The 27,607-nt window shown below is 42.5% G+C and overlaps 1 protein-coding gene across 2 annotated transcripts in view; it reads right to left on the minus strand.

The window, feature by feature from the left end:
- Positions 1–27,607, minus strand: part of LOC149245285 (G-protein coupled receptor) — a 278,843-nt gene that overhangs the window by 13,556 nt on the left and 237,680 nt on the right. For both annotated transcript variants that reach the window (XM_089457738.1, XM_089457737.1), the window contains 3 exons: positions 17,572–17,674; positions 17,377–17,469; positions 16,979–17,045 (listed from right to left, as the gene is read on the minus strand). In XM_089457738.1, coding sequence (XP_089313864.1) covers positions 16,979–17,045; positions 17,377–17,469; positions 17,572–17,674 — 263 coding nt within the window. The remainder of the gene's footprint in view (positions 1–16,978; positions 17,046–17,376; positions 17,470–17,571; positions 17,675–27,607) is intronic.

Consider the following 27,607-nt stretch of genomic DNA (forward strand, 5'->3'; position numbering starts at 1 on the left):
AAAGGACACAAGAAAGTGGTGTGAGTTCCATAAGAGCTCCACTCACAACACAAGTGAGTGTCGGGCCAAGCAGTCACTGGTGGCCGAGCTAAAGGTTTCAGAATCAGATGCATGTTCCGACTCTAAGTCAGAACTCGACAAGGGGAATGACAAAGGGAAGCAGATTATCGATGCAGAGCCCAACGCCACCATTGCCACCACGAAGATCCAGAAGGAGGAACTCGAAGATCCAGAGGAGGAGGAGCACCTCTTCCACTCCCAGATGTGGGTAAAGGGCTCCCCACTACAGCTCATTGTCAACAACGGGAGCCAAAAGAACCTCATTTCGGCAGAGGTCGTGAAACAGTTGGGCTTACCGACCACAACACATCCACAATCGTACACCATCGAGTGGCTTCACCAAGGACGGGATCTTCGTGTGAGCCAGCAGTGTCGCCTTCCATACAACATCAAGCCCTTCACGGATGAGGTATTGTGTGACATTGCTCCCCAAGATCTGAAAATTTGAAATTGCCAGAAGAAAAAGAGTAGAATGCCCAATAAACAAAGCCACAAAGAATTTTTTTATTAAAATAGATAATAACTGTAAGGACTACATTGTGGTGGACAATCTATCCTTTTACAAAATGTGACTTGTTACTTATAGTATTTTTCAGTTACAATACCACAAGTCAATTCTGTCGGTGAATGAATACCATGGGTGGATGTCACAATACCACGGGTCAATTCCATGGGTGAATGAATACCGTGGGTGGATGTCACAATAACATGGAAAAATACCATGGGTGAATGAATACAATGGGTGGAGGTCACTTACAATACCATGGGTGGATGTCACTTACAATACCATGGGTAGATTCCATGGGTGGATGAATAACATGGGTTGGTGCCATTTTCCATTCGGATCATTCCTCCCTCCTTAAGAAGCAATGGTCCCCATTGTGTGAAGTTCCCTCTTGCAAAGCGTTTGTTGAATATGAAGAGCCACTAAAGAGAATGGTTTTATGTGGTTAACCCATAACCATGATGAACGAAGATCTGAGGATAGAGATACCTTGTAATGCTTGTGACCAACTATGATACTGACAGTTTGCGGCCCAGCGAATGGACTTCGATGAAGTGTGGGTTTGTGGATGACCCATAACCATGATGAATGAAGATCCGAGAATAGAGATACTCTGTAATGCTTGTGACCAACTGTGACACTGACAGTGTGCGGCCTAGTAAATGGACTTCGATGAAGTGTGGGTTTGTGGATGACCCATAACCATGAAAAACGAAGATCTGAGGATAGAGATACCTTGTAATGCTTGTGACCAACTGTGACACTAACAGTGTGCGGCCTAACAAATGGACTTCGATGACAAGGATTTTGTGTGGTTGACCCACAACTGTGATGTTGGTTGTTGATGAAGTAGTAGGTGCCTGCATAGCCTGGGGTGGGAGGGCACGTCTCCAAATAACCCAAGCCGAATGCTACTATTCTGAAATTGATGAATGCGAAGCAAGTGTCTACTAAGGTGGGGTGGGAGGGCACGTCTCCAATGAAAACTCGCTCCGAATGTTGCTCCAGAATTAAAATGGACATAACTCAGTCAATATAACTCAGAATATTTATTATAACTTGCTTTTTGGAAGCAGAAGGACAAATTTGCATCTTTTCATGTGTTGGAAATCCTTATCTGGACACTCTAGAATCTTAGATTCGCGCTGCAATTTTTCCGCCATCACAAAAGTTTTAAAAAAATAGTTGATTTTAAATCAGCGATATCTCCCACATACAAACTCCGATTCGACCCATTTTTTTTGAAATTGAGTGATTTTTCAAGAGGAGCTCAGACCTACAATGATTTTTCTGAAATTCTGCACAAAAAACTTCAAAAAATGATAGGAGAGTCGTCGTCCACCAGTGGTCGTCAGAAAAAAATTCTACAACATAGTTGATTTTGAATCAGCAATATCTCCCTCATCCAGACTTTGATTCGGCCGATTTTTTTTTATTTTGGTAATTTTTCGCAAGGAATCCAGATCTGTTATTTTTTTTTGGTAAATATTGTACCAAATGTTTCAGATCTGATCTGCAAACTCGTCGCCCAAAACAAAATTCCTGCAAAAAAATGAAAAAAGAAAAATTCTTCCTGCTTGGCCCAACAAATTGCTCTATGGAGGTCGCAACGCGTGCCTGAAGTTTGTTGACTATTGCTGCAAAAATTTGAAACTAAAATATGCATGAAACCCTCATTCCCATGGAATTGTAACCTACTCTGATACCACTGATCCGGATCTCGTAACATTGGCATATGATCTCCGTTTGATGCGCACAATACCTCGTTAGAAAGGTCTATTCGAGGACTACAACTTTGGAAAGAGCAACATCGGTCCATGGACCCATGTTGCTCCTAGTTTTCCCAAAAATGTCTTTTAGGGCCTCAAAACGACTCTGAAAGTTCAAGACCCGAAAAAATGATAAAAATAATAAATTGTGCTACAATTAAGGAAACTGAAAAACTGCAAAAAACAATGGTGGGGGTCCAAGTGGAATTGGCGGGAGGCCACCAATATCCACCTGGATCATTCCTCCCCCCTTAGGAAGCAATGGTCCCCATTGCATTGAGTTCTCCATGAGAACTTCTTTTGAACTTGGTCTCTGGTGAGCCACTTGCCCTGGTGAAGGAGTTGGCCTGCTTTGACAACTCGATACAGTTAGATCTGCTGCTGGCGAGTGTGCTTGATCTGTGTGTCCATGATCCTATGATTCCTATCAGTTGTAGCTTGTTCCATGCAATCTGTATTTAACTCTGTGGGTGTGAGCTGTTCTGCAATGTCGGATGTGTCTAGTAATGGTGGAAAGTATGGCCGAAGGCAGTCCACATTGAACACTGGGTGCAGGCCAAGGAATGGGGGAATGTTGAGCTCGACTGCATTGTCTCCCATAGCCTTGGTAATGGTGTAAGGACCATATCAGAGTGGTCTGAGTTTCCGATAGGCTCCGGTAAGGCGTTCCTTTTGCAAATGCAACCAGACTTTGTCACCCACCTGAAACTTGTGTGGCATCCGATGTTGATCATGTCGCTGCTTATACTTGGCATTTGGTTTCTCCAGAATGTCGTGGACCTGCTCGCGAATGTGTTGGATGTGCTCAATGAAGTTGTTTTCCATATCTGTTTCAAACTGGACATGAGCCGACTTTGCCTGAGTAGCTACAAATGGCATGGCCACATCAATGGGACATAGTGGCTGGAATACCAAGCCCACCTGAAAAGGGCTATGGCCAATTGAGCTGTGGAGAGCACAGTTATAGCTGTGTTGAACATAGGGGAGGCTCCCATCCCATGTGCGTGGATGCTTTGAGTTGTACATGTGCAGAATGTGTACGATCATCCTGTTGACAACCTCTGTCTAGCCATCAGTTTGGGGATGGAAGGTTGTGGACTTAGTGAGTTTGGTGTCCAGCATCGACCAGAGACTGGACCAAAATATACTGAGAACCTGTTCTCCCGATCTGAGATGATAGACTAGGGGATCCCAAAGTGTACCCACACTCATTCAAAGAAGAGTTTAGCAGTGGCTTTTGTTGTGATATACTTCTTGCGGGCTGCCATAATGGCCATCTTCAAGAACCTATTGACGACCACAAAAATACAGTCGTTTCCATGCTTAGTAGAAGGAAGGCTCGACATGTAATCCATGGAGATGGATTCCCAAGGTCGACTAGGGGTAGGCAGCAGGGTATAGAGGCCTTGCTTCTTGATGGTCGGTTTGACAATGGCGCAAGCAGTGCATGATCTGATGTACTTCCCGACATCCTATCAAAAATTCGGCCAATAGAAATACTTCTGCAGTACTGCCACCATTTTCTCGACCCCGAAATGCCCAGCAGCCCGACTATAGTGTGCTTCCCAAATCATCTTGGCATGCTCGCTTGAAGGAACACAGAGGTGACCCAGGTGGCATAACAGGGCATCCTGGAGGTGAAAATTTGGAACATGCTCACCCTCCAAGAGTGTCTGGTATGTGTGGCCGAATTCTGGGTCGCTTTTGTAGAGAAGTGGCCAATCAGAAGTCTTGTGCCCACAAGAGTTGAGCACGGTGGTTAACGCCATGATCGGTGGTCAACTAAGGCAATCTACAACATTATTGGTGCTACCCTTCTTATACTTGATATTCAAATGGAATTTTTGCAGGTATGTGGGCCACTTCTGATGGCGATCATTTTGCAATTTCCCTTGGGTCTGTTTTGGGTGACTGTTTGAGGGTTGTTGTAGCACATGGGTACCCTAACCAGTCACAGTGAGGAACAGCAGCAAACGCAGACTTGGACACCACCTATCCGCTGTAAGAAAGAGGCATTGTTAACAGTTCTGAGAATGCATTTTAGGTGCACATATTGGTCGCAGTCCTGTAGACAAGCCACACTGAAAGGAGAGGTCTCTTTAGATGTTTTATGAGGAGATCCTAACCATTGTCACAACCTAGGGCCGTGGGATCATACTCTTTCTGTTGGGCTAGGCCATAGGCCATAGCCAGCAACTAAGGCAGTGTGGCAGCATGACTAAAGTAGTGTGGCAACATGACAGAAGTAATTTCCCTCCTTATGCAGGAGGTAGACAACATTCTAGGAGATGCAGCATAATGGTTGGATTCTACATGGTTGATGCAACATGTTTAGATACAACCCATGGATGTTGCTACATATCTAGATGCAGCAGTTGGATGCAGCATGGTGCTAGAGGTAGCAGTGTAGTGCTGCATAATGATTGAGTGCAGCCCAGTGATGGGAGCGTGTGATGAAGAGCAACTTAATGACAGTGGTGCAGCGTGATGAAACATTGCAGTATACATTGAGCACAGTGATGGGTACAGTCATGATTAGTGAAGCATGATGAGATGCAGCATTGTAATGATGGATGCAGCATGGTGCAACACAGTGAGGGGCTTAATGATGATGAGGAGAAGCACAACGATAGGTGCAGCATGGTGATGGAGTCACCTTGGAGAATCAGTTGAAGCAGCATGTCTTCAACTGAGTTCAACTACCTCATGTATCATCTTCTTAAAGATGATCTCTGCTCTTATATAAATAAGTCAAAGTGTTGACTTCTGTTGTATATGTACTATCTCTCTCTCTCTCTCTCTCTCTCTGCTGAACTATTGAAGAACATATAAGAAGAATTGATCAAGAGTTTCCCCACATTGGGTTTGTCCCTGGCTAGCACCACATCTTGTGTCCTCTTGTCTTGGCTTGTCTTCTACGATTTATGTTTATGTTCTATCTGCAATTTACTATTACGCTGATGTGATTGCTAATCTGGAAAAGATATTGAGCTAACTGTGAAAATTGAAATAAATTGCTCTAAGCATAGAACATACTTAAAATTAACATGGTATCAGAGTTGAGGTGAAGAGAAAGCCCAAGCAAGAGTGAAAGAGCAATCACCGAAGACAGTTGGGAAAGGACAAAAGGCTCAATGGGTTCCTCATCCCTCTTCAAATTCACCAAGGGTGAGGTCGAAGTAGAGAATGTTATTCGAGTGGCACAGCGAAAGCATCTGATGGCTTACCTAAAGATCACTTCAATGAGAAGTCCGGATCTAAGGGTGGAAGGAAAGGAAGATGCCTTGCTTGCAATAAGTTCGGCCATTATGCGAAAGAGTGTCTGAATGGTAGGGACACATCACTTGATGAAGATAACAATCATTCCAGGGACATCTTCAATGATCAGAGGAATGATAGGTAATGCAGGTCATCAAGGAAATAGCCGACTCTTCAAAGAAAGTAAGGAACCCCAGGTATGAAGAATCAAATGTTGTTTCTGATAAGATAAAGAAGCATTATCTTTTATTGGCCCTCTCCTCCAAACTCTTTGGGAATATGTCCTATTGATTGTAGTGCTTCAAGGCACTTCATCGGATAGAAGGGTGCTCTCTCTAATTTGGTAGAGATGGAAACAATCATGGGATTATACTTGGAGTCAATGCCACTTATTTCGGAAAGGGTGTAGGGAATGTTACCTCTCAATTGAATGAGGGTAACTCGATTCATTTAAAAGAAGCTCTTTATGTGTCTGATCGCAAGAAGAACCTGGTGTCCATTTCGGCAATGGAAGTCAAAGGTTTCAAGGTGGCATTCATCAATGGAAAGGTATGCTTATTATGGGGCCCTACCCAATGTGAGTCAGATGGTGATAGGGATGCCTGAATTCAAGAAGAGCATGAAGGTACATGTCCGAGATGTATCGAAGGAAAATCTTACAAGCAGACCATTCCCTTATGTAGAAGGTCCACAAGTTTGGAACAACCCGAGGGGTTTGTGATTCATAATCAGGAATCTCATGTATGCAGGTGGAAAAAAGCCCTCTATGGCTTGAAGCAAAACACCCCGGGCTTAATATGAGAGGATTGATAGCTGTCTGATGAAGTTGAGATTCACTAGGAGTGAAGCCGATTCAAACCATTGATTCAAGGTTGTGGATGATAGACCTCTCATACTGACACCTTATGAGGACAACCTCTTTCTGACAGGTGTAGACCCTCTCATTTGCAAAAGTAAGAGGGAGTTGGATTCCGAATTTGGAACGATGAACTGCAAGCTCGTGACTACCTCGATGGATCCTAACTTCTAGAAGTTATGCGGTAGGGATGCCGGACCTGATTTGGGAAATGCCTCTGAGTTTCACAAACTCATTCTAGCATTGATGTTCTTGGTGAACTCCTGTTTGGATATATGTTTTGCAGTTAGCTTGTTGAGATCATATATGGTTGAGCCTCACTGGATTGGTGCAAAGAATCTTCTGAGATATCTTCGGGGCACAATCTCTCATGGATTGAGATACATTGTCGGAAATGTGAAGTTGCATGATTATTTGAATGTTGACTGGGCAGGTAGTGTGGAGGATCGCAAGAGCACTTCTGAGTGTCGGTTCTCTTTGGGTTCTGCTTCGATATCCTGGATGAGCAAGAAGCAGAAGATGGTTGCTTTGAGCATTTGGGTTCTGCTTCGATATCCTGGATGAGCAAGAAGCAGAAGATGGTTGCTTTGAGCACCACTGAGACTGTTAAAATTGGCAACCAGGGCAAAACTTCATGTGGGTCATCTTATTCATGGCTGATAATATTTTTATTAGATTCCTCTCGTCGAGAGGTGTAGGATTGATATAAAGATCATCCGATTCCGATAAGTATTCATGGAGATATGAATTTATTTTGATTATGGAATTATTATCAAGCCGACCTACAACTCATGTAGGCTCAGAAGCCCAACAGTCGCATCTATTCACCCACCAACGTTGTGTATAAATATAAAAGGACTTTTCCTCATTTGGACTCACTCATCTCATCACATCTCCCTCTCTCTCTACTGCGAAGATATGAGTCTCTTCTCTACTGCGCTGAAATGGGTCTCTCTCTCTCACACATGTGAAGCCGGAAACTGCTGAAACTGAAGCTGCAACTGCAGAAGTAAAGATTGACTTGCGTGGCCTAGAAGATCTCCTCTTTGGAACTGCGTTGTAGGTTCATCTGAACCTCCTTTGAAAGCCGCAACTTTTGGTGGTGGAATGAAGTCAATCCGACGAACGGTTTGCAAGATATCGACTGCCCTAGTTTGAAGCCGGAAACTGCTGAAACTGAAGCTGCAACTGCAGAAGTAAATATTGACTTGCGTGGCCTAGAAGATCTCCTCTTTGGAACTATACTGTAGATTCATCTGAACCTCCTTTGAAAGCCGCAACTTTTGGTGGTGGAATGAAGTCAATCCGACGAACGGTTTGCAAGATATCGACTGCCCTAGTTTGAAGCCGGAAACTGCTGAAACTAAAGCTGCAACTGCAGAAGTAAAGATTGACTTGCGTGGCCTAGAAGATCTCCTCATCTGAACTGCGCTGTAGGTTCATCTAAACCTCCTCTGGAAGCCGAAACTTTTGGTGGTGGAATGAAGTCAATCCGACTGTCGGTTTGTGAGATATGGTCTGCCCTAGTTTGATAATGAAGTCGCTAATGTTGATGCTACTGATCTAGGGTTTGCTACTGCTGATATGAATCAGATTTATTGTACTATTTCTCTCTACTGAATTATTGAAGATAAAAGAAGATTTGATCAAAGGGTTTCCCCACACATTGTGGGGTTTGTCCCTGGCTAGCCGCCACATCTTGTGTCTCTTGTCTTGGCTTGTTTTCTGTCGATCGTTTAATGTTCTATCTGCACTTTACTTTATGTACATGTGATTGCTATTCGGTGGAATATAATAAGAAAAAGAAGTAAATTGTTATAAGCATAGAACATACCATAACTTAACATGGTATCAGAGCTGAGATGAAGACAAAGTCCGAGCAAGAGCAAGAGCAATCACCGAAGAGAAGATTGGCAAGGCTATCCTAAAAGAACTATGGGGTCCTCAACACTCTTTCCTGCCGAAGACAAGCTCCATGAGAAAGATGACTATCACGCATGGAAGATGTCTATCGATCTAACCCTAGAAGATCCAGGAGTGTTGGACCATGTAAGAGGCAATATTGTTGAGCCTCCATCAAATGCATCCGCTGCTGCATGGAACAAATGGAAAATTGAAGAAGTCAAAATAGAAGATCATCCGGGACTCTATCGACAAGCACTTGGTGTCCTACATCTCTGAACTGGACACCTCCAAGGAAATCTATGATAGACTGGGAAATGGCACTCACGACTCTTGGAGGATTACCATCCGAATGGTACGTGTTCAGGACTACTCTTCTGAACTATAATGTAATTCCTGGTTTCGAGGAATTAATGGCTAGATGCATTCAAGAAGAAACAAGGGAAGAAGAGCAAGAAATGCCCATGCCTAAAGGTCCTCCTGCTGCCTTTTCTTCTCATGCTAAGAAAAGAAATAATTCCGGGACTAAATCAAAAGGAAACGCTGGACCTAAGGGTGGAAGAAAAGGATGATGTTACATCTGCGATAAAGAAGGTCACTATGCTAGGGAGTGCCCTGATAGAAAGGACTCACACCGGGATGATGATCAAAATCCCTCTGATGGCAAATCAAAGGAATGACAAATTCAACAACAAAGGTAAGAGGAGAGCTGGGGATCGAGGAAGAGGACAACCATTCAAGAAGGCTAGAAAGTCCAGGATGTATTAAATGCACATGACCTCAAAAAGAACCTAGCGTCCATCTCGGCAATGGAAGACAAAGGCTACAAGGTAACCTTCAGCAATGGCAAGGTATGTATATGGAAAAATAATGTTAAAGATGCCTTTACTCTTGGGTTTAGTGTTGATTCATTATATCAGGTTGATGGAAGTTTGCTAGGTGTCATGTCTTATGACACATCTCTTCAGTTCGAACTTTGGCATTAGAAGTTTGCCCCCCTTCATTATAAAGCTATACTCGGTGTAAGACAAATGGTGACAGGGATGCCCAAATTTTGAGTAGAGAAAGAAGGTGTATGTCCAGGATGTGCCGAAGGAAAGCTCAAAAGGGGACCATTCCCCTCAAGCCAAAGCAAGACCTCCGATATATTACAATTGGTTCACTCAGGCATACCTGAGGTTGGCATTAAGATGGAGACTACTACACCACATACTCCTGAGCAGAATGGTGTGGTGGGAAGGAAGAACCGCATGATGATGGAAGCTGTCCGGGCCATGCTACATGATCAAAGACTTCCGATATTTCTATGGGCTGAAACTACAATCACCGCCGTATATGTACAAAATCGATGCCCTCATCAAGCATTGGGTTCTAAGACTCCTGAAGAAAAGTTCACCGCAAGGTGAACAATCTTCCGACTTTGAGGAGCTCTCAAGAAGCCGACACCGGGGAACCGAAAGAAAAGGATGATGAATCAATGCCTGATGCAGAAGAACCCATGGATCTGATTGATCCTCATCCACATGAGCCTTCCTCTTCTAGGAAGAGGCCTTCATGGCTTAGGGGGATACTTGATGATGCTGAAGGACATGCTGCACCCTGAGGAACCTTCCGTCAAAGTAAGAAACTTAACAAGTACCAGGGATACCTGACCATCATGAGCACGATCATACAAAATGAACCTTCATCATTCTCAGATGTCATCAAGCATTAACTATGGAAGGATGCTATGACCATAGAATATGAGTCTATTATGGAGAATGATGTCTGGGAAGTAGTTCCCAGACCCTGGACAAGACAATTGTTACTTCAAAATGGATTTACAAGATAAAGCATGCAACAAATGGAAGTATGGAAAAGTATAAGGTTCATTTTGTTGCTCGTGGTTTATCCCAGAAGGGAGGTATAGACTATGATATTTGCACCTATTGCCAGATATACGACCATCCGCTTGATCATAGCCCTTGTGGCTTCACAAGGATGGAACCTACATCAGATGGATGTTAAGACCGCGTTCTTGCATGGTTCTATCAAAGAAGAGGTCTATGTGGAGCAACCTGAAGGATTTGAGATTTATGATTGAAAATCTCATGTATGCAGGTTGAAGAAGGCTCTCTATGGGCTGAAGCAAGCACCCCGAGCATGGTATGAGAGGATCGATAGCTACTTGATGAAGCTGGGATTCACTAGGAGTGAAGCTGATCCTAACCTTTACTTTAAGGTTGAAGATGACAAGCCTCTCATACTGGTGTTGTATGTGGATGACCTCTTTCTAACAGGTGCAAACCCTCTCATTCACAAATGTAAGAGGGAGATGGCTTCTGAATTTGAAATGAAGGACCAAGGACTTGGAGTGTGGCAGAAGCCAAGGGAAATTTTCCTATCTCAAGGAAAATATGTGGTAAATATATTGGAAAGATTCGGTATGATGGACTACAAGCCTGTGACTACCTCGAGGATCTTAACTTTTAGAAGTTATATGGTAGTGATGTCGAACCAGACTTGGGAAATGCCTCTGAGTTTCAAAAACTCATTTGCATTGATGTTCTTGGTGAACCTCCGTCCGAACATATGTTTTGCAGTTAGCATTGTGAGCTCATATTTGTTTGAGCCTCACTGGATTGATGCCAGGAATCTTTTGAGATGTCTTCAGGACACAATCTCTCATGGATTAAGATACACTGCCGGAGATGTGGTTGATTAGGCAGGCAGTGTGGTGGACCATAAGAGCACTTCCGGGTACCATTTCACCTTGGGATCTGCTTCGATATCCTGGATGAGCAGGAAGCAGAAGTCGGTGGCTTTGAGCACCGCCGAAGCAGGATATATTGTTGCTAGCATAACCTCGTGTGAGGCACTCTGGTTGCGAAAGCTCTTCAATGAGCTATTTGGATTTACATTGGATACCACTATGATTCTCTGTAACAACCAGATGTGGGATTCGATTATTGAGGAATCCCGTATTCGTCAATTACTCCAGCAGATAGACATCATCTGGGATATGGTAAGTTGATGAGCAAGGAAGCTCCATCACATTAAGATGATGTACAGGTTGATACACCTTGTCAAAGCCCCGAGGAAAGATCTAATCTGTGATTTTCCCAAACGACTTGGAGTCGGCAAGAAACCTTTGTACAAGGGTCCTGCACGTTGCATACATTGAGCTCTGGGAGCTCTAAGGGCTTGCGGTTCCTACTGGAGCAACATATGACCACAGGGTGACTCACCCTCCCCTGGTGGTGCACACTGGAACAAGATGATTCGCTCTCTTCTGGGACAAGATGATTCGCTCTCTTGTGGAACAGGATGATTCGCTCTCCTGTGTGGCAAGATGATTAGTTCTCCTGTGAGGCCTGGATTGATGTGTTCTCCATGGCAGCCTGGATTGATGTGTTCTCCATGGCAATTGTAGCATGATTGATGTGTTCTCCTGTGAGGCCTGGATTGATGTGTTCTCCATGACAATTGTAGCAGGATTGATGTGTTCTCCTGTGAGGCCTAGATTGATGTGTTCTCCATGGCAATTGTAGCAGGATTGATGTGTTCTCCTGTGAGGACAGGATTGATTAGTTCTCCTGTCGAGGCATCCTACCCATGCAGTCTGGGACTCATGGGAAGTACCTCTCATCTGATCAATGAGTAGGGAAATGAAGTTAGGGACCATAGTAGTACCGATGGACGCATCGTTGTAACTACCGTACTCCCTACGCTAGGATGACCTCCATTGATCTGGGATCAATGATACTGGTCTGGGACCAGTGGTAGGAGTTGTACCATACTATGACGCTGACTTCGGGTCGGTTGAGACTGGTCTCGGATCAGTGGTACATACTCTGAGACTGACTTTGAGTCAGTGGAGGATGATATTGGTCTGGGACCATTGGAGTTGTACTCACTATGACGCTGACTTTGGGTTGGTTGAGACTAGTCTGGGACCAGTGGTACATACTCTGAAACTGACTTTGAGTCAGTATGATACATCCTCGATCATTTCTTCTTCTTCATAATTCGGACAAAAGCAGAGCAGAACAGAACAATGCAAGAGCAGAGCAGAACAGAGCAAAACAGTACAGATCAATGCAGGGCGGAACAAGACAAAGCAGAACAGGCAGAATAGAGCAGAGCAGGGCAAGGGTCAGGCTGTACAGGGCAGTGCATTTGATGGATGAATAGTAACGACCGATAGACAGATTGCAGATGAAGTTCTCCATGGTTGAGAGGGAGTGTTAAAATTGGCAACCAGGGCAAAACTTCATGTGGGTCATCTTGTTCATGGCTGATAATATTTTTATTAGATTCCTCTCGTCGAGAGGTGTAGGATTGATATAAAGATCATCCGATTCCGATAAGTATTCATGGAGATATGAATTTATTTTGATTATGGAATTATTATCAAGCCGACCTACAACTCATGTAGGCTCAGAAGCCCAACAGTCGCATCTATTCACCCACCAACGTTGTGTATAAATATAAGAGGACTTTTCCTCATTTGGACTCACTCATCTCATCACATCTCTCTCTCTACTGCGCAGATATGAGTCTCTTCTCTACTGCGCTGAAATGGGTCTCTCTCTCTCACACATGTGAAGCCGGAAACTGCTGAAACTGAAGCTGCAACTGCAGAAGTAAAGATTGACTTGCGTGGCCTAGAAGATCTCCTCTTTGGAACTGCGCTGTAGGTTCATCTGAACCTCCTTTGAAAGCTGCAACTTTTGGTGGTGGAATGAAGTCAATCCGACAAACGGTTTGCAAGATATCGACTGCCCTAGTTTGAAGCCGGAAACTGCTGAAACTGAAGCTGCAACTGCAGAAGTAAAGATTGACTTGCGTGGCCTAGAAGATCTCCTCTTTGGAACTATGTTGTAGGTTCATCTGAACCTCCTTTGAAAGCCGCAACTTTTGGTGGTGGAATGAAGTCAATCCGACGAACGGTTTGCAAGATATCGACTGCCCTAGTTTGAAGCCGGAAACTGCTGAAACTGAAGCTGCAACTGCAGAAGTAAAGATTGACTTGCGTGGCCTAGAAGATCTCCTCATCTGAACTGCGCTGTAGGTTCATCTGAACCTCCTCTGGAAGCCGAAACTTTTGGTGGTGGAATGAAGTCAATCCGACTGTCGGTTTGTGAGATATGGTCTGCCCTAGTTTGATAATGCAGCCGCTAATGCTGATGTTACTGATCTAGGGTTTGCTACTGCTGATATGAATCAGATTTATTGTACTATTTCTCTCTGCTGAATATTGAAGATAAAAGAAGATTTGATCAAAGGGTTTCCCCACACATTGTGGGGTTTGTCCCTGGCTAGCCGCCACATCTTGTGTCTCTTGTCTTGGCTTGTTTTCTGTCGATCGTTTAATGTTCTATCTGCACTTTACTTTATGTACATGTGATTGCTATTCGGTGGAATATAATAAGAAAAAGAAGTAAACTGTTATAAGCATAGAACATACCATAACTTAACAGAGACCGAATACATAGCTACAAGTATGACCTCATGTGAAGCTGCCTGGTTGAGGAAGCTCTTCAGTGAGATGTTTGACACGTGATGGATACCACCGTGATCTTCTGTGACAACCAGAGGGGGATTCAATTATTGAGGAATCTCGTGTGTTATGATCGCTCCAAGCATATAGACATCAGGTACCACTTTATCTGGGATATGGTACATCGATGAGCAAGAAGGCTCCATCGCATTGGGACTAATGTGCAGGTCGCAAACATTCTATCGAAGCCCCGAGGAAAGGTCAAATTTGTGACTTTCCAGAACGACTTGGAGTCGTTGAGAGACCCTCTTATGAGGGTCCTATATGATGCATGCATTGAGCTCTGGGAGCTCCGGGGGGCTTGGGGTACTTCTTGGAGCAACAAGCGACCATAAGGCGACTCACCCTCCCCTAGTGGTGTGTTGTGTACAGGGTGAATGGTTCAGCCTTCCCCTGTGATACCCCGTGGCGACTTATGGGCAAGATGAGTGGTTCTCCTGCCGAGGCATCCTACCCATGCAATCTGGGACTCATGGGAAGTACCTCTCATTTGGCCAATGAGTAGGGAAATGAGGATAGGGACCATAGTAGTATTGATGGACACATCGTGTATCTACCGTACTCCCTATGCTAGGATGACCGAAATTAATCTGGGATCAATTGGAACTGACTTCGGGTCAGTAAGAGTGATATAGTTCACTCTCTCTTGGAACTGATCTGGGATCGATATGAGTGGTTTGAGACACTCTCTTTTGATATTGATCTTGGACCAATGAAACTAACTTCGGGTTAGTATGAGTGTTTTGAGACACTCTCTTTTGATATTGATCTGGGATCAATGAAACTAACTTCGGGTCAGTAAGAGTGACATAACTCACTCTCTTTTGGAACTGATCTGGGATCAGTAAGAGTGGTATGACACACTCTCTTCATATGGGACTGACTTCGGGTCAGTAAAGAATGGTATGAGACATTCTCAATCAATTCTTCTTCTTCATGGTTCAGTAGAGCAGAGCAGAGTAGTGCAGGGCACTAATGGCAGAGATAGCAGTCTAGCAGATAGATCAATCGATGGAGTTCTCCCTAGTTGAGAGGGAGTATTAAAATTGGCAATTAAGGCCGAACTCCATGTGGGTCATCTTATTTATGGCAGCTGATATTTTTCTTGAACTCCTCTCATCGAAGGTATAGGATTGATCTAAAGATCATCCGATTTCGATAAGTATTCATGGAGATATGAATTTATTTATGTTATGGGACAATTCGTCAAGGTCAGCCAGCAACTAAACTGCCCCCACTTGTGCTCCACAGTTTGGTATAAATACAAGTATATTGCAAATCATTTGTTCACACAACTCTCTTCAGATTTCTTCTTCTCCACTTGTTTTGGGTCTTAGTGGAAAGAAGAATCTCTAAGGGATAAACTTTGTCCTAGAGGATGCTCCTAACGCAGTCCTAGATTATGCCCTAGCAGCTCTATGCATGACCTAGATCTAGGACACAGTCAGCCCTAATCCAAAAGTGCAAACTCGTTGGAGAGGAGGAATATCTCTGAACTAGCCAGCAAAGAAGGTAGGGACAGCGTGGGTGTTTTAGGGCTGTTGGAGCCTCTTGGTGACTGTGTGGAGGGTTGTTCTATGCTACAGCCAGGCTGAGTTTGAAGAAAGGAGCGCGCAAGTCTGTGTGGGCAGCTTCGAGGTAAGGGTAACACTATTTTGGTTAGCTAAAGGTGACAGCAAGTCCCTGTGGTAGGCCACAGGCCATTGTCTAACTAAAATAGGGATAGCGTGGAGGCTTCTTAGGCTGAAAAGTGCCCAGAACATCAACACATTTGGAGGAGACCCTTCCTTGATAAGGCCACAGTGTTTGAGGGTTGTTTTGGGTGACTGTTTGAGGGTTGTCGTAGCACATGGGTGCCCTAACTAGTCACAGTGAAGAACAGCAGCAAACAGAGACTTGGACACCACCTATCTGCTGTAAGAAAGAGGCATTGTTAACAGTTCTGAGAATGCATTTTAGGTGCACATCTTAGTTGTAGTCCTGTAGACCAGCCACGCTGAAAGGAGAGGTCTCTTCAGATGTTTTATGAGGAGATCCTAACTGCTGTCACAACCTAGGGCTGTGGGATCATGTCTATCTTGTTTCTGGGCTAGGCCATAGGCCATAGCCAGCAGCTAAGGCCGTGTGGCAGCATGACTAAAGTAATGTCCCCCCTTATGCAGGAGGTAGACAACATTCCAGGAGATGCAGCATAATGGTTAGATTCTACATGGTTGATGCAACATGTTTAGATACAGCCCATGGATGCTACTACATATCTAGATGCAACAGTTGGATGCAACATGGTGCTAGAGGCAACAGTGTAGTGTTGCATAATGATTGAGTGCAACCCAGTGACGGGAGCGTGTGATGAAGAGCAGCTTAATGACAGTGGTGCAGCGTGATGAAACATTGTAGTATAAAATTATAAATTGAGCACAGTGATGGGTACAGTCATGATTAGTGAAGCATGATGAGATGCAACATTGTAATGATGGGTGCACCATGGTGCAGCACAGTGAGGGGCAGCAAGATGATGAGGAGCAGCACAATGATAGGTGCAGCATGGTAATGGAATCACCTTGGAGAATCAGTTGAAGCAGCATGTCTTCAACTGAGTTCAGCAACCTCATGTATCATCTTCTTAAAGATGATATCTGCTCTTATATAGATAAGTCAAAGTGTTGACTTCTATTGTATATGTACCATCTCTCTCTCTCTCTGCTGGACTATTGAAGAACATATAGGAAGAATTGATCAAGGGTTTCCCCACATTGGGGTTTACCGTTTGTCACTGGCTAGCACCACATCTTGTGTCCTCTTGTCTTGGAATGTCTTCTGCAATTTATGTTTATGTTCTATCTGCAATTTACTATTATGCTGATGTGGTTGCTAATCTGGAAAAGATATTGAGCTAACTGTGAAAATTGAAATAAATTTCTCTAAGCATAAAACATACCTAAAATTAACAATTTGTAAATGAATCATATGATTTCATGTTTTAATCATTTTTATTTCACATTATGTGTGAAGTATATTTTGCCATAATATTTCACAAGAACCATTGGAATTTACAATGTTGTGACAAAAAAATGAAAATCACTTACATGCAACAAATTATGCCAAACGTTGCCCATCCTTTGGTACTATCACTCCTCCTTGCTTGCTTATATTCTGCAAGTGTAGATTCTTATCAGTATCCGTCCATAAAGCCTCTTTACCTGCAACACTTGGAGATGAACTACCATGCTCCCATGTACTATAATCTAGATCTATAAAAACAAGATATCTAATGGTCCTCAATTACCACATAAGATTACAAATACCCTTTTACATAAGTTGGTTTATATCAGATCACATAGGGTTGTATCAAATCACATATTACAGTCACCAAAGGAAGAGACTTCCAATATTATTAACCAAATAAAGGTGCCTTTCATATAGTGAAAATAGCAACTCCAATGCGAATGGGCTCTAGAAAGATGAGGTGATAAGAAAAACAAACCACATAATTTTCCCAAAGAGAAACTGATTGGAGGATAGCCTTCTATAGGAATAGTGATGTTCACTATATATAGAGCATCTTGAGCTTTCTCACCTGTAAGTGCAAAACCGTGTTAGTCCAAGAAAATAAGTATCTACTTTTGATGGAAAGCAAGTCAGTGCCATTAAGCACTCTTATAGGCAACTTCATACATACATCTCCAATTCACATTTAAAATTGTTGGAGACAACGTTGTTGGAGGATCCCCAGCTGAAGCGGAACCTGATAACTCAACCTCCAAACCTTTGTCTGGAAAGACCTGTGACAGCAAAGAAAAAAATATAGAAACCAACTAATAAAAATCAAGCAGCAAATTGGAGTAAATTGCATGGGAAGCTCTCGAGTGGGTTCAAGAGACAAGTCAAAAGGCTCTCTTTTTTTAAATTGATTTTGATTAGTCCTATGATAGGATTTAATAGGAATTCATCATCAACATGTTGGATTGGTGTTAAACATATGTTGTCATTGATGTCAAATAAAGTGGTGCCATTGATTATAGCCGTGATCTGATCACTGCAGTGGCTACTGGGCATCAACCACTGGTCCTTTATCACTTGTTTATGAAAGAGACAGCTGGAATTCAAACAAAAGATCACAACTTCAAATGACTCCCTTCCTAGAACTACTGGCAAACTTGAGATCAAAATGGAGTTGCAATAGTTTGGCTCATGATCATGATCTTACCTAATCAATCCACAATGGAATGTTGAGCTTTCTATTATAGTTTTGATGGTTGTGTGTACGTGAGCAGAAATTTGGCCAGTGTAGTTGACAACACTGCTAGAGGGATGTCCCATGGTCTTCCTATATGGCAGTTACATATTACTCTTTGCAGGCTTGTAATTGATGGACAGAACATTTCCAGATGCGTGCAGGTTAGGAAAGACAATCAGTGCATAGATGAAAGGCTTGGCCAGTATTCATGGCCCTTAAATCCAGATTTGAATGTTGACTCCAAGAAAGCAACTGGAGCCAGATTTATCAAAATGGATAATTCTGGGGTTCTGAGCACTCCACAGAGAGCAAGCTGTCCTCATATGAAGCCAAATACACTTTAGTTTTGCGAGTCCAACCACAGTTGACAGTGAAGTCCCTCTGCTGTTTTCCATACAAGATAATGAACAAAGATGGGAAGCCTTATATCCAAGTTCAGATAAGAGATGGACAGACCAATGTTAAAAGAATCATCCCCCCCTACCCCCACCCCCGTGCGGATTGCATGGATGAAAGGCTTGGCCAGTATTAACGGCCCTTGAATCCAGATTTGAATGTTGGCTCCAAGAAAGCAATTGGAGCCAGATTTATCAAAATGGAGAATTCTGGGGTTCTGAGCACTCCACAGAGAGCAAGCTGTCCTCATATGAAGCCAAATGTTAGAGGCAGAAATGACACTTTAGTTTTCAGAGTCCAACCACAGTTGACAGTGAAGTCCCTCTGCTGTTTTCCATACAAGATAGTGAACAAAGATGGGAAGCCTTATATCCAAGTTCAGATAAGAAATGGACAGACCAATGTTACAAGAATCATCCGTCTCCCACGACCACCCCCGCATGGATTCCTGTCCTATAGACGGATCCATCGGCAATCCTCAGGAAAAAGTAAAAACCACGGTTCCAACAATCAGAATTGTGGTTCTTCCCTTTTTTGCGGTTCCTGGGCTTTTCGAACCATAACGGTTCCAAACCACGGTTCTGCAGGCCTGAACTGTGGTTCCGACCCAGTTCTGCAGGCCCAAACCACAGTTCCAAAAACCGCTCACACTGTTCTGTGAAGCTTTTTTTTTGGAATTTTCGAACTGTTATTTGAGAAACTATCATTCCCAAACACTCCCAAGGTGCCCCCTTGATGCTTCCTAGATGCTCCCTAATGGTAAAGTTAAGGAGAATGTCAATTTTACTTAAATTTTTAACATTACCATGAAATGACTCCATAAGTTTGAGAGTGGTTCCAACCTCCTCAAACGTCATATGGAAAGAATAGAATTTCATATCCCATTCAAAATTCAGCAGACTTAAAAAGTTTTCAGGAATTCAAGATCAATGGGATTGCGGCATTTCATTAGATTATATCATGTATGAGGGTATGTGATTGGCATTTAATCCAGAGCACCAAGACCTATATGTACCCCAGTGTTGGTGGTGTTGATTGTTGAACTCCTTTGTACCCTTCACTCAAGTCAAAATTGTTGATTAGACATGTTAAGCTTTCTCTACCATATTATAAGGCTTCCATTAAGCTGTTTGATCAAAATTAGGAAATGTTAATATCCCTAGAGAATTGAAGTAGAGGCAAAGGCTAGACAAGAGGAGAGGAATCTAGATTCTAGATGGTTGATGCATTTAGATGGTCAATACTCGAATAATTAATCATTAATGTACAATGGATGACATATTTATCTTGATTTATGTACAAATATGCATGCTTTCATATCTTCTAAAACTAATTTGGTATTTTGGATTTTTCTTTAATATAAATGCAAAAAAATATATAAAATACATATCATATATATAGGCGCTTCCGACAATTTTTGGAAAATGATGCATCTAATGCTTCACTACCAAAAAATGGTCCCCATTTCAAGCAACAGGGAATCAATGCTATGATTTTGAGTAAGATGAAGGGGACTGCAGAAGCATTCCTAGGTAAGACTATTGAGGATGATGTGGTGACTGTCCATACTTATTTTAATGATGCATAGTGCCAAGCAATGAAGGATGTTGGTGTTATTCTTGGCTTGAATGTAGCTCATATTATCAATTACCCCACAACAGTAGCAATAGTGTATGACACAAACAAGAAGGGTGGAGAGGGAAATATTATTGTTTTTTATCTTGGTCATGGTATGTTTCATGTCATCATTCTGAATATCGATAGTGGAGGTTTTGAGGTTTTGGCTATGTTACCCACCAAAATGGGTGACGCCATAGAAGAAAACTTTTCTCCTACATTTGACAGTAAGTCGGATAGCCAGCCAACCTGCAATCCCTAATAGCCACGGTTTGTGAATCATTTTAGGTTTTGTTTATGCTCACAAAAGATTTAAAGTCCCAACTTCAAAACACTATACGTTGAAGTTAAATTTCAGTATCAATGCCCCTTATTCCGGCGAACCTTCACTTAAATTTTCATTCCAAAATGGAAAACAATGGCAACAATGAAAACAACGGCAAGGAAATCTCAAATTTTGTGGAAACAAATCACTTAGGCCAAGTCAAAATTGCTTCAACAAACAAAACAGGGAAGTGGGTTTGGGTAAATGCAAAACAATATCGGGGCATTTTAAAGCGTAGACTTGCTCGTTGTTGTCGCGCAGAATGTCTAGGCAACGCAACAATGCTTAGACCGGGGGCTGTCACCCTGATCCCCGATCTCTCCGCTTAAGCCGTCTCCCTATAGTAGGCTAAGGGGGGTAGACCCTATGGGAAAAAGGAAGACCAACTGCGCATCAGCTATCATCTTTGAAGAACAGCTTGAGCATTTGGCCATTTGCAGGTAAATCAAGTGGTTCGCCATCCAATCTGCTCAAGTGGAATGAGTTTGGTCCGGCAATGTCTCGGATGATGTACGGTCCCAGCCACAAACTGTCGAACTTCTTATGTTTTCCTGGTTTTTCATTCTTGCGATCCCAAAGAAGCACCATATCTCCAACCTGCAAAGATCTAGATCGAGATGATTTATCAAAGCTTTTCTTAATGTTAGATTGATTTTTACATATAGCATCAAAAGCTGTCCTACGAGCTTCATCTAACTCCACAATTTGATCTATTCTATTTTGAACGACATCTTTATTAGTAGAAAAATGCTGAAGGAGCTGATAAGCTAGCAATTTCAGGTGCACAGGTAAGGTTACATCCAAGCCGTAAACCAATTCAAAGGGAGATTTACCAGTAGCTTTCTTTTTAGTGATCCTCTCTGCCCATAAAGCATACTTGATTTTGCTATCCCATGATCTCTTATTATCTCCTACTATCTTCTTGATAATGGTTATGAGATTCTTGTTACTTGATTCAGCCAAACCATTACCCTGAGGATAGTAATTTGATGAATGAGATAAGACAATGCCATACTTGAAACAGAAAGACGAAAACTCTGAGGAACTAAAAGCCTTGGCATTATCAGTAGTGATCTTAGCGGGGACACCAAATCTAGTAATGATATTATTTTCAATGAAATCCATAATAGCCTTTTCAGTGGCATTCTTAGCAGGAATGGCTTCAACCCATTTAGTGAAATAATCAGTAGCAGTGAAAATCCATGAGTATCCATTGCTAGAATTTTCATGGAACTTCCCGATGAAGTCCAGACCCCAATGTTGAAAAGGTGCCTCCACAATGACAGGTTGTAGGGGCAAGGCAGCAAGCTTCTGTTTCCCGGTGAATAGTTGACAAGCTTGACAACTTCTAACAAACTTATGCACATCGAAAAAAATTGAAGGCCAATAATAACCAGCTCTCAGAATTTTGTGGGCAGTGGTTCTAGCAGCATAATGACCACCACAAAATCCTGAATGGAACTCGGAAACTAACTTTTTGGACTCAATTTCATCAACACTCCTAAGTACTATGCCCTCAGGATTTCTCCATCCAAAGCCATCCTTCATGAGGCAATACTTAGTGGCCTTCAATCTAAGAGCCCTTCTCTTATGAGCAACTAAATGGTTAGGACATGTAAGATTTATCAAGTAATAAACAATTTCCTTGTACCACTCATGCTCTCCTAATCTTTGCAACTCAGGCAAAGATAGATCGTTAAGACAAAACAAACCAACAGCCTTTTCATTACCTTCGGTCAACATTTGAGCCAAGCCTTGGCCTTTGACTAGCTTGGTGGGTCTGATCTCTAAATCATATTCTTGTATTTTAGTAACCCACCTAGCGCGAGTCCCTAAGCAATCGGCTTGAGTTAATATATCTTTAACAATAGAACGTGGGACAAAAGCAATGATTTTGGAATAACCCACATAAGTCTTGAAATGCTTAAGAGACTTGACTAAGGCATAGGCTTGCTTTTCCATGGTATTGTATTTTAACTCAGAATTTTGAAGCGCTTTACTCATGGAAGCAATAGGTTGCTCGTGACCATCTTTATTTTTCTGTAACAAGACACCAGCAATAGTGTCTTCAGAAGCGAAAGAGAAAATCATGAAATCCTTGGAATAGTCAGGACTAAATAAGACAGGATCTCTTGCAATAGTGCATTTGATTTCCTGAAAAGCCTTTTTACCATCTTCTTACCAAACAAATTTTACATCTTTCTTTAGAAGATTCTGAATAGGCTTAGCTACCTCTGCGTAATTTGGAATAAACCTTCTAAGAAAATTTGCTTTTCCAAGGAAAGACTGAAGGGATTTAAGATTATGGGGAAGAGGAATCTTTTGGATTGCTTCAATTCTTTCAGGATCAATCTTGGTTCTTTAGAAATGATGTGCCCAAGTAATTTCCCTTCGGTTACTCCAAAGACTTACTTAGCCAGATTTAAAGAAATCTCGTACTCTCTACATCTATCGAAAACCTGCCGAAGATGACTTACATGACTAATACCATCCTTAGAAAAAACAGTAAGATCATCTTGGTAAATTTCGATAAATTTCCCAATTAAACCCTTGAAGGCATAATCCATAGCCCTTTCAAATGTTGCCCTAGCGTTGGTTAGTCCAAACGGCATTCTAATGTATTTGAAAGTACCCCATGGTGCCAGGGAAATCAGTGCTTTGAAGATTGAACACTGTAGGCAGATGCATGCCATTACAGTACAGGTATAGAAATTTAAGCATCAGTTAGAGGATGAAAGAAACGAGGAAACGTCGACAAATCAGAAGCCTCATCTGCTGCAACAAGCTCCATCTTATTATGAGGAGGTCATTGGTTCAATTGAAAAGTGGTTAATTGAAGGTGATCCAGATAAAATTAAAAACAATAAAGATCAGATGCAAAATGAAGAAAGACATGTCACGCATATCTTACATACTTCATCTGAGAGCTTTGAAGTAGAAAGTTCCACGTCATCAGTGATACAGCCTGCCACAAAGAAAAATCGCAAGAGAAAGAGAACGAGAAGGCGATTTGATGCATCATATGGCCGTGAGAAGTTTGATTTTCGGATAAGAAAAAGTCCTACCGTATGCAGAATTGGACATGGCACATCCGAGAAGCAGCGGACAAATTTGCCTGAAAGCAGGCAAATGCTCAGTATACACTATACTGAACGCATCTGATGCCATGGGGCATCCTTTGTATTTCTAACCCTACACTGTATTTTCAGCATTTCATTTATGTTTTAGGATTAGATTTACTTTTAACGTTACTAGATAGTTAATAAATGAAGAGCTTATATCTTTCATGTGCTTAATGTTATATGATGATTTTTGGATGGACGCTACTTATCTCTTGTTGTGTGTTGCATGGATGCAAATTCTAGATTCTCACATTCCTACAGTGCAGCAACGTGTCCCCATGTAGAGCATGATGTTGACCACCACGTGTCAACTACCCATAGCAGTACACCCCCTTTTTCCGCAAAAGGGATAACGCTTATCAATGTGTCTGTGTTATTCAATTATCATCATCAGCCTAAGCATGTTATGTTGTAAACCCAATCTGCATGTGTAAATTGTAAGTAATCTTAGCAGATCTGTGTCATGTATGTAGTTGCCTAGGTAAACCTAATCTTCTAGTGATGATCTGCGTTCCAGAAGGTTTTTTGTCTCACCAGCCCATGGTCAGCAGAGTTTTCCTTCAATCTAACCCCAAAGCTGGAATGGATTTTATCATTAGAATGTTAGGGGACTCCTAGTGTACTTTGTCGAGTCTATGTAAAAGTGATTTGGGAATAATCCTAACTATTTGGTTAGGCTATTTTATTACAAATTGCTTGATCTGCTAGATTATGTTTGTGTCGCAGAACTGGGTAGTCTATGAGGGTCTATGTCAAATGGGTTTTCCCCCTTGAGATGTAAAAATGTAAAAATCATGTTGTAAAGTGTCTTGAGGGTTAGAAAATAATTAACCCCCTCATAGGTCTTAGGTCCTAGGTAAAATTTCCAAAGACTAAGTTCGAGGGTCCATTTAAAAAAAATAATAAAATAAAATAAAATATATATATATATATATATATAATAAAATTAAAATATATATATAAAATATAAAATTAAAAAATAATAAAATAATAATAAAAATAAAAGAAAATAATAATAAGTCAAAGTTTTGAGCAAATAAATGCAAAATTTTAATTTTTTAATATATTAAAATGCATTTAATTTAAAAATGTGAAATTTCTTCAACACTTAAAATTTTGATGGATGAGATTAAAAGAGATTTTGATCCTCATCAACGGTCGAGATTACTTTGACATAGATCACTCGAACTAGCCGTTGGGAAATTTATCTTTAAATAGGGTGTCAGGGGTCATTTGAGATCATTCGATCTGGGAGTCTGGTGCTGAAAAAAGCTTTCTTGCAGTCATTTTTCATGTGCAATAAAGAAAAACTTTGGGGTTGATTATGTAATATTCCTAATTAGCCCCAACTAATTGGAATATTTGATTTTGCCAAATTTTGCCTTCTATAGTTATTTTTAAATAAAAAAGTGAGAAAGGGGGACATAACTCACTTTTAGAATAAAAGTCACTTCCTAGTAGCACAACGTTGTGACTTAAAGGGAGAGCCAAGGGGGCCAAAAGGGGGACACAGAAATGGAATCCACACAGACACATGGAGGGACTGTGCAGAAGGGGAGGAACACATGGCAAAAGAGGAATCACGCAAGAGAAGGTGAGCATTAGGATTGAGAGAGGCGGAAGCTATAAAAGAGAGAGGATCCCCCTCATTTTGATCATTCAGTTATGAGCATTTGTGATATTCATTTCGACTTAGAGCACGCTGGCTGTTTAGCTAGTCTGCAGCACTGTTTAGTGCATTGAGTGTCTCCGTTCAAAGATCTCACCCTTAGCCCTGGGGGACTTCGAGTGCCTGCTCAGGCAAGGTATTTCCATTATCATTTTTGCAGTAGTTTCATCAACATTCCAGCAGCGGTTACATCAGCGTTTTGGAGGATTCCGCAACACTGAGAGGGGGATGCAGTTCTCTCTGGCAGGAGTCTGGGTTGAGGGTTTGCAGCAAGATTTGTACTGAGAGATTGAGCAAGGGATCAGCCCTTGCATATTGGAGAATTTTGGCTGAGGTTTCAGGCAGATTTCTAGAGGGTTTCATTCAGTGGCAGCGCAGAGCATTGAGGGACTACGCAGAACCCCAAGGGGGTGATTTTTGGGGGTTGGCCATTTCAGAAAAGCTTTCTGGGCTTTTATGGGTTTCTTGAGTAGAGTCTGATTCCAAAGTTTCAACCTTTTCTGAAGAGGGGAGCACCCCCAAATCCTCATTTTATTTCTAGCAGCAGCAACAGCACGACAGCTCTCCAGCAGCTGGGACGCAGTTCAGGGAAGGGCCATTCCTTCGCTATTCTGAGTGTATTTTTTCACTTGCCTCGTACAAGTCGAGGTGCCATCTTTCTAATCACCTCTTGTTCTCATTCTATTACTCAGTATAATAAAATGGCTTAGCATTTCTCTCTGCATTTCTGGGTATCTGCTTATGGTTATATTGTTATATGTTGCACCATTATGATTTGTATCTCTTTGAGCATTCTCGGCTATTATACCACTTGTGTGTTTCTCCTATACTCTTAGACAGAGTCTGGAAAGGGCCAGGTAGCCTCCGGATCTCGTCCTCTTTTCAGAGGCGACATATCTGGTAAATGCCCTCCCAATCCATCTCTGGTTAGAGTTTCCTTGTGTTCGAGGAATATTCTTGATAAGGGATATTACAGTGGTATCAGAGCATAGATCTGGCTCAGCCTATGGAGCTAGCAATCTATGACAACGGGAGAGAAACCCTATATCCGTTACAAAGGTCGGAGATACAGAGACGCTGGGCGTAGGTTGGAGAATACCTACGGAGAGGGAGACTGTGTTCCAGTGGTGGACGCAAAACAGAGGGAGCCGGTGGTGGACGCAAAGCAGGTGGCTCCAATGGCAGATGATGACGGGAAGAGATTTGCGGATATGCTCCTCAAATTAGTGCAGGATCTGTCGAGGCAGATTGAGGTGATGGGGCAGAGATTCACAGCAGTAGAGGCCAGACAGCGTGAGAGCCCACGGGTTTTCCAGGTTGGTGAGGGATCGGGTGCATCCCACCATTTTCCAGAGCAATGTGATATTGCGCAGCAGGTGGCCTCGCATGCCCCTACACGCTCTACCATGCCCACTTTCTTAGGAGCAGACACGGGGGCCGTAGCCCAGTAGGAGGCAGAGCCTGGACACATGGGTGATTATTTTGCAGAGTACCAAGCCTATGGGCAGGAGTTCAGGGAAGCTCTCTCATTCTATGATTTTGTTCAGCTCCAGTGGGATAGTAGACCCTGCAACCATCACAGAGGGTACCGACATTATCATGATGGTGACAACCACCGTGCAGCGAGTAGATTCCACTTGCCTATGTTTGATGGCTCATCAAACAGTTCGGCCAGGTCTTGGGTGGAGAAGCTGGACATTTATTTCCAATGTAACCAAATGTCGGAGACAGAGGCCATCAAAGTGGTGACATTGCATTTGGATGGTGAGGCCCAGGATTGGTGGTTTCATGGAATGGTTACACTAGGACACTCCATGGTGATGACATATGTCGAGTTCACCAGGAGATTGATGAAGCGATTTGATCGCAGGGATCCAGAGCAGCATTTTGTTGAGCTGACAAGGCTCAAACAGACAAGGAGCCCAGAGACCTACATTGCAGATTTCTTGAGGGTCTCAGTGATGGTGCCAGATCTATCCACGGGACGGAGGATCTATATGTATGTTGAGGGGTTACAGAGCCACTTTAGGGTCTAGTCAGATCCGCTAGACCGACCACCCTTCAGGATGCTATCAGCAGGTCCCGGGACCTACAGGATGTCTTACCAACGACCCAGACACCTTACCCCCAGAGACAGACTTTCCAGTCTAAGGGGAAGGATGTGAGGATTCCACCTCCAAAGGGGAATCCAGGACGAGTGCAGATTGACGATGATGTCAAGAGGGAGTTGAATAAGAAGCGGTTGTGCTTCACATGTGCACCAGGACATAGATGTGCTGCTGGCAAGGCATATTTCATTGAGGTTTTTTACGAGAGCAGTGGAGAAGAGGATGACGAGGATGGTGTGGA

This window comes from Pinus tabuliformis, chromosome 7 (assembly GCF_031772625.1).
Source record: "Pinus tabuliformis cultivar Carrire ecotype Pingquan chromosome 7, CPIR1, whole genome shotgun sequence".
Taxonomy (NCBI): Eukaryota; Viridiplantae; Streptophyta; class Pinopsida; order Pinales; family Pinaceae; genus Pinus; species Pinus tabuliformis.